Here is an 8223-nt window from a genome sequence, read left to right on the forward strand (position 1 = left end):
ATCAAATTCCAGCAGAGCTGGGCAGGAGACAGATCTTAGACCTGTCCTCTGGTGCATGGGACAGGTGTGACATAGACACCATGCAGCATGGATGATGTCACCCAGGGGCCCACCAGCCTGCAGCAGGGAGGCCACCACAATGTGCAAGTATGTGGTGGTCAGATGGGAGAGAAAACTCGGAGAGGCGTAAGAATTGTGTAGAGAGATGGAACTGGAGACTCGAAGGAGCAAAGGAATAGCCTGTTATGAGGGCTAGTCCTGCCACCTGGGGACATGGTGAGGTCCCAGCTGGAGGTGCCACCGAGGGCCATGTCAGAGTTCATGGTTACATACCACAGGGGGTTGGTACCACTAGAGAACATGGGGATGTCCGTGGTGGGGGCTGCTACTGGGACCACATGGATATCCAGGGGCTGTGCATAACTGGCCCTACCCGTCACTGGATGTGGCCTCTGGAGAGCTGGCCCCATCTCTCACTTGTGGCAGCATTTGGAAGAGCAGGCCCTGTGCCTCCTCCAGGCAGCACAGTGGGGCTAGTCCTGGTGGCTGGTGTGTAGGTGAGTCAGCCCTGAGAGCTGAGTGTGAGTGCCACTCCTTTGCTGTGGGATGGCATGGGCACAGAGGTGATGCCTCCCACTGCCCCTTGCCACCTATGGCAGTCAGGAAAGCTGCCCACAGTGTCATGAGCTTGGGGGAACTGGCCCTGCCCCACACCTATATAAGCTCTCTAGAGAGCTGGCCTAGAATTTTGCCTGGGCATTACAGTAGTGCTGGCCCTGGTCAAGGGGGAGTGTGTGAACCAGCCCTGAGTAGAGCAAGAGCTTGGGAGAGCTGGCTCATTTGTCTGTAATGAGGTGACTGACATAGCTGTGGGGTTGATGCCCTGCCTCTCTTACCCCTCATCACTGTGGCAATCAGGAGAGCTGCTTCTGCCCCGCTTCTGCCCCTCGATGGCTGCAGCACTCTGGAGAGTGGGCCCCACACTTCCCCTGGGCAGTATAGTAGTGCTGGCCCTCATCATGAGTGAGTGCGTAAACCAGCCCCAAGTAGAGTGAAGAGGAGCTGGCTCCACTACATCTGGCAAGAGGTTGTGTGAGTGTAGGGGTGATGCCCCGCCCCAGAGATCTCAAACCAGATCAATGACTCATTGCAATGAACAAGTGAATCTATGCAGACAGGGATATACTATTCGAGACACTGACACACTACAGCTTCCAAGTACATTTTTATGTTTTCTCTGTTGTTTTGTTTTGGGGAGGGGGAGGCAGCAAGGGCAAATGAGGGGACGGGGAAATGAGCAGAGCAGGACTGGAGTGGATGATGTGAAACTCACAAAGAATTAAGGAAAAAAAGACAGGTGTGCTTCAAACTCTGTGGTTTCTGGGAACAAAATCTGGGTCTCTCTGCAAGGGCAGTATATGCTCTCAGCCAAGTCATTTGTAGCCCTTCACCACGTGTTAGAACAGCTCTCACATAGTACAAGCTAGCTTCCAACCTCACCACGTAGGGTCCCATCCTAGAGATACAGACATGTACCACGTTTGCTTTACTGCAGTGCCAGAGACTATACCCAGGGCTCTGTGCACGCCAGACGGGCACTCTACCAACTGTGCTTCATCCCAGGTCTATTCCTGTTCTTGTATCACATGGTATTCTTCCTCCTCCGATGGAAGCAGGAACATATATTTTTACCTCCACCCCTTCAGTTCACGATGTTAGAAAAGGGCTAGAGAAATAGCCCAGTAGTGTAGTAGCGTAGTGCCATTGCCCAGCATGTGTGAAGCCCTGGGTATAATTCCCAGTAGTGTCAAAAAGACAAAACACACTAAACACAGGTGTTAGTCTGCACAGCCAGCTACGTAACTAGCTCCCCATATAGGTTCTTCTAAAACCACACATTCCAATGCTTCCTTGTAGATTTTGTAGGTTTTATTATTAAGTCAGGATTTCCATAGGACAACGGAATTTCCCTACCTGGGAAGTACCCTTAAGTCCTAGCCCTAGAAGTCAAGGTGAAGCTAAAAAATAAACATATAGATGTGTGTGTGTATATACATACACACAAATATGTATACACACATATACACACACATATAATGTATGCACACACACACACATACATACATATACTTACAGGGTCTCCTGTACTCACATAGTTCAGGCTGGCCTTGAATGCAATCTAGCCAAGGATGACCTTGAACTTCAAACACCCACAGGCTTCCATGGCCCCAAATATGTAGCCTCATTCCCTAATGCCAACCACAACGTATCACACTCAGTGGCCCCAGAGGATAACCTAAAGACAGCCTGCAGGCACTGCTAGCAGTTGAGAGGGTGTCAGGACTGTTCAGGATGAAAGCCACTTGTAGCCAGAAGCCACTGACGGAATGCTTTCTAAGGAAGCGCAGCACCGTGGTGTCTGATAGGCCTTGGGGCGAGCAGCCTTCAAGTCTTGGCAGCCCCACATGCCTTTACCCACCACACACAGCCATTACTATGGCCCCTCTTCAGGGAACAAGGAACTACACTGGAGAAAGAAGCGATAAAACAAACTGTCCTTTAAGCGAGCCAGTCATTCTTTAATTATTAAAAGAGCACTGGTGAGCTCTCAGAGTCTGTAAATCTCCAACAGGTTGTGGAACTGTGGAAATGGTTACAGCAGCCTTCTTAGAGTTATCTGAACTAATACACATCATCACAGCATCAAGAAGGCAAGGTAAACAAATAGCTTAAGTATTTTATTCGTTTGCAACTAAGCTTGTTAACACTATATAATGAAAATGTACAAAGAATAATGTTGCAGTTTTTGGTTAGATTTAAGTCAAAGACATTCATTAATAAGGAATCTTCAAATGTGAATACCCCAGAAATGTCCGCAAGCCAGCTGATCACAACAACTGTCTCTGAGTATCACCTGACTTTGGAAGGTATTGGCAAACATTTGAATTAAAACTCAAGATTTTTCCAAAATAAAGCCGTAATTAATATAACTATTCTATATTCAAACTAAAACAGTTTTCATAAAACTTTCCTTTCCAAAACAACAGTAAAGGAAACAAGGCATTTTGTAAAATGTGGTCCTGAACAAGTCACAGTAAAAATAAATGTATACTTAAATCCCACCTCCTCAAAACAGAGGCTGCTTTCTGCTCACAGCCTTGGGACCAAGGCAAAGAACAGCCAATAAGCAACTTCAGGCAGGGTATTGCCAAAACCAAGCTCTAAGGGTTGAACACAGACACCTCAGGAGAGTTTGGGGTAACCTGGACAAAGGGTCCAGATTCTGTGTTGAAACTGATGCGAAGGTGAGCGGCTCCTCCCAGGTAGCAGTGCTGTGAGCCTGGCCCAGCCCCGCACTCGTTACACGCTCCGAGGACACCCTGATCTTCCGCTCCAGGGGAGATCTTTTCCCTGCAGAAGTTCAGCGTTCAGGGAGCTCCGTGACTGTATGAATGAGGTGAGCTCAGACTCCACAGGATATTTTAAGGCTTGGAGTCAAAGTATTTTTCCAGCACAGCTAGGCAGAGTCCATGTACTGATAGCCTGTCTCCAGTTTGTTCTAATTTCTCACCACGTATTTGCAGATTCAGGACTGCAGACCTTCCCTAGATCATCATAATCACATCTAATGTCCANCCTAACTTACAATTCAAATTNTGTGCCTGGAAACNGTCCCTGTATTTAACGANAATACCTACAAATAANCAACCCACTGTTACAACCTATATGGTCACCAAACATTAATGATCTTCTGTAGACCAAGAAAATGTTTTTAACCATAATTGTCGTGCATCAAATTCACAGCCAGAATCCCCAAGATCAAAAATTTTTTTGCACAATACAAATAATAACTTAAAACACAGACACACACACGCACGCACACACTCACACCTCTCACAGAGCTGTGCTTGGGGACACTCCCCGTGTTGAGTGCCACTGAAGGCATTCTTTGCTAGACAGCTGTTCCAGGTACTTTGTCTGGAAAACCTGTCACAGTAGGGCACAGCTGTTTAGTGGATGAGCAGAAAAGAAAGATATGCTTGTGGCAACCAGAAAGTTTTAAGGTCTTTCAAGTTGTATAAAATGGACCTGCAGAAACATTTAAGTGTTCTCAGGATGCAAAGTTGGAGCTGAAATGTGATATCAAACCAGTTGCAAAAAGTGTACAGCAGCCATCTCTTGAGGTCACACCTGGTACCCAGATAGGCAAGAAGGCTTCAGGATACATCTGCAAATTAGGATTAAAAGACAAATAGGAAAAATGAAGACACAGTTTCACACTTTTAAAAACATATACCAGTAGTAATCGATCAAACAGCAGGAACTACTACTTCAAAAGCACTAAACTTTAAGAATGTAAGAAACGTGTTTCAAGTACTTCAAATATTTAGAATTAAGAAATCTTGACCACTCATTGGATAAATCAACATCCATGAACTAGCTGGAACTGCCTTTCTGGGGATAAAATATTAACAAAGACGACTGTAGGTAGAATCTTGGCTAACTACAGAAACTTGAGCAAATTATCTAACATTTCTAAGTATTGTCCTTACCAATAAAATGGGGTCAACATTACAAGCTGCACCTCCTAGGACAGTGTGAGGATTATGTGAAAGTAAGACTTGCTGGTTTGACATTGTGCTGGAAGCCAAAGTATTCTTAGCCATTTCACTTTACAGAGTCTTTAAAAAAGTTACTTTTAGATTAGTTTATTTTATGTGTATGAATGTTTTGCCTGCATATATGTTTGTGTCCTACATGTTTGCCAGGTGCCCTTGGAGGTCAGGAGGAGGCATCAGATCTCCTGGAACTGAAAGGATAGGTGGTTGTGAGCCACCATATGGGTGCTGGGAACCCACATGAAGAGTCTGGGCCCTCTGCAAGAGCCTTTTGCTCTCAGGATACAAAATACTCCCAAGCAAAATTATGTTCTTAAGAACCAGATATTTTAAAGAAAAACTTGGTCTACTTACAGCTTGTTGGCCTTGTTCCGTATCGCCGCATGATCTGATCATGCGTGAATTTCACAAACGATTCATACTGTTCTGTGAAGATATAAGAAAGAGAAACCCATCCCTAATGCCTCCACAATTTAGGAAGCATGATGGCATCTGGCTTCCCTGTTTGCATTCTCTACGCAAACATTCCCTTTCCTCTCCTGTAATTCTACCCTCTACCAATGGCTTCACAGTACAGAGATCTAATCTATGAGCTTAGATTTCTGAAGTCCTTTCATTATGAAATGAAAACATGAGCAAATGGGATTACAGTGGGATCAGTAACAGAAGACTTGCGTAAGCAAATGGGTACAGCAGATTCCCAACTAAGAAAGCAAAGAGAAAAAAAAAAGGCTGAGCATGGTGGCTCATGCTTGGAATCCCAGTTTTTGAGGGGACTGGAAACAGAAGGATCTCTGTGAGTTTGAGGCTAGCCTAGTCCACACAGTTAGCTCGTTTATCATTATTTTTAAAATTACGTGTATCTATATATGGGGGCATTGTTGGTATGTATTTTGAGTGCAGCTGTCCCTGAGTCCAGAGAGTGCTGGATCAGCTGCAGCTGTAGCTATAGGTTGTCTCGAACCATCCAGCATGGGTCCTCTGGGAGAGCAGAAAGCCCTACGGGCTGAGGCACTCTCTAGGCTCTATTCTTTTCAACACAGGGCTCCACTTGTCTTTCCTAACCACCTATTCTCTAGCCTCAGCTGCCCTGTACTTGTTTTTTTTTCTATCATACTTCCCAAACAGAGCGCCCAACCTATACATCAGCACAGTGACTCTCGAGCAGAAGTTTAAACATGCTGGTGATACTGCACTGTCCCAATCCTGACACCTGTTAGGAAGTCAGTACGACAGGCCAACCACCTGTTGACCAGCTGGTGGCCTACTCACTGCCTATACTTATGGAAAATTCTTACATGCAAATGAGTTCTTTCATAAGATGTAAAAATAACACCATGACAGCACCAGAGTGGCCTCAGTGCTCACAATCCGTAACATCTCCTGCATGAAGCCATCTTTTCTGAGTTGTGTAAACAGCAGCAGCACCCATGTCTCAGCCTACCTGCGAGTTTGGTACTGAGGATCTGCTCATACTCCTCTCGGACTTTATCTTCATAGTCTTTTAAGAGACGCTCACATATTATCCCCACTTGTCGAAGGGTAAAGGTGGGCTGGTCCTTCTTCATCCAGAAAGCACCTGGCAAAACCATAAATATAAGCTGGGTACTAATATATAAATATAAAACAAATATAAGCACATGCCTATAACTCCAGCAATTCTAAATGCAAGAACAACAGAATTTAAGGCACATATGGGAAACTTAACAAGACCCTGTCTCTAAATAAAAACAAAAGCTGCGTAGAGCGTTTGCCTAGTCCCAGATTGCCTATAGCCCCCAAAAGATAAATCTTTACACTATGGAATCTATGTATTCCAGTTCTGAGGTTCAGAATTAACCTTCATATAAATATTCTTAGCTTTAGATGGGCGAGCCCGGCTACTCAGGGAGCCCCATGGATCTTGCCTATCTCTACTTCTCTAAGTGATAAGATTACAAATGAGAGCTTACATCTGGTTTTGTTTTAAGACAGGGTTTCTCTGTACAGAGCCCTGGCTGTCCTGGAACTCACTTCTGTAGACCAGGCTGCTCTCAAAGTCACAGAGAACCGCCTGCCTCCACCTTCCCAGTCCTGGGATTCATGGCGTGTCTCCATATCCACCTCTCCTATTGTAAGGTGGGTGACTTTGTTTTGGACTTTATTCACTGCTATCCTGGAGCACTTGTGACCCCTATGCACATCAGATTCGAAGGCCCTGACTATAAAACACATCAAAACTATACTTTCTGATAATTTAATTCTATAGTAGGTCAGGGCCCAGGCATCTTTTACTTTTAGAATCCACAACCGATTTTGATGACTCAGGACCTTTATTTGCTCAACAATATAAACCAAATCACAAATATTAACCCCTTAACACTCCCTATTAGAAATGGTCTCAAGAAGTCCAGGCTGGCCTTGAACTTATTAGTACCCTCAAATAATCTTTAATTTCTGATTCTTTTGCCTCTATTTCCCCAAATACTGGGATTACTGTGTTGGTTTATTCTATGCTGAGGATCGCACCCAGGGCTTCATGCATGCTAAGCAAGCACTCTACCAACTGAGCCACATCTCTAGCCAGTCATCACACCTTTATGAACTCACACTCCTCGTGATTAATCAGACTCCTATACACCCAGAACTGTCAGAAAGATTAGGAATTAAAGTTAAGAGTCATTCTCTGCTACTTAATGAATCTCTTCACAAAATGTCTCAGTTATCCTAGTCACTTTACCAGCAGACGCCATGAACATCAAAACTGTAATTTTCAGCTTCTTGGGAGCTATTCAGATGTGAATTTGTTTTATCAATCATATTCAGAATATTCAGCAAAAATGGGAGGGGCAAAAGTTATAGAGCAAGCTTCTACTCTGTAGGTGAGAACAAAGGAAGCAAACAGCAGCATGGTTACAGCTTGAGTCTGAAGCTGGCAGTTGGAGTAACAGATCTGCATAAAGATCAAGCCATAACCCATCCTATCCTCACTCGTTAGTTTAGAATCTTCATTCACTCCAGTCAGTATTTAAGCTGCTTACCACCCTGAAACAACACACCCTGTGGTTGTTTTCTCTTAAACTAAACAAAGTATTTTTTCCTTTAGAAATGAAACATGACCAAAACACTAGGCACACCCATCATCTGCAATCATTTCTCTACTCACATTTTCTGCTACTTTAAAATTACTGGGCCAGTGAGAAGGCTCCATGGATAAAGCCCCAGGACCTGAGCCTGAGTGAATCCAGACTGTGCACAGAGAGAATAACTCCTACAAGTTTTCCTCTGACCACCACATGCATGCCATGGCATAAGTACATCTGCCTCCCACCATAAATAAATGTAGTAGAAATTCATATGTTTACATTTACATATTTTAAAAACATTTATTTCCAGATCCTATAAAGTATGAGGTAAGAATTTACCCAAACAAATCTTAAGACAACTTACAAAGATTCTGTTCCCAAATTAAAAAACAAAAAATTACAAACTTCACCCTTGCTTTTTAAAGTTTTTTTTTTTGTGTGTGGTTTTTTGAGACAGGGTTTCTCTGTGTAGCCCTGGCTGTCCTGGAACTCACTCTATAGACCAGGCTGGCCTCGAACTCAGAAATCCGCCTGCCTCT

The 8223-nt window shown here is 44.1% G+C and overlaps 1 protein-coding gene across 1 annotated transcript in view; it reads right to left on the minus strand.

Moving 5' to 3' along the window:
* Positions 1-2553: 2553 nt before the first annotated feature.
* Akirin1 (akirin 1) overlaps positions 2554-8223 on the minus strand; it is a 15708-nt gene continuing 10038 nt past the window's right edge. The window contains exons 3-5 of the mRNA XM_021159665.2: positions 6064-6198; positions 4974-5045; positions 2554-4228 (exon numbers count right to left, since the gene is read on the minus strand). Of these exons, the coding sequence (XP_021015324.1) occupies positions 4218-4228; positions 4974-5045; positions 6064-6198 (218 nt within the window). The 3' untranslated portion in view covers positions 2554-4217. The remainder of the gene's footprint in view (positions 4229-4973; positions 5046-6063; positions 6199-8223) is intronic.

Source organism: Mus caroli, chromosome 4 (assembly GCF_900094665.2).
Source record: "Mus caroli chromosome 4, CAROLI_EIJ_v1.1, whole genome shotgun sequence".
Taxonomy (NCBI): domain Eukaryota; kingdom Metazoa; phylum Chordata; class Mammalia; order Rodentia; family Muridae; genus Mus; species Mus caroli.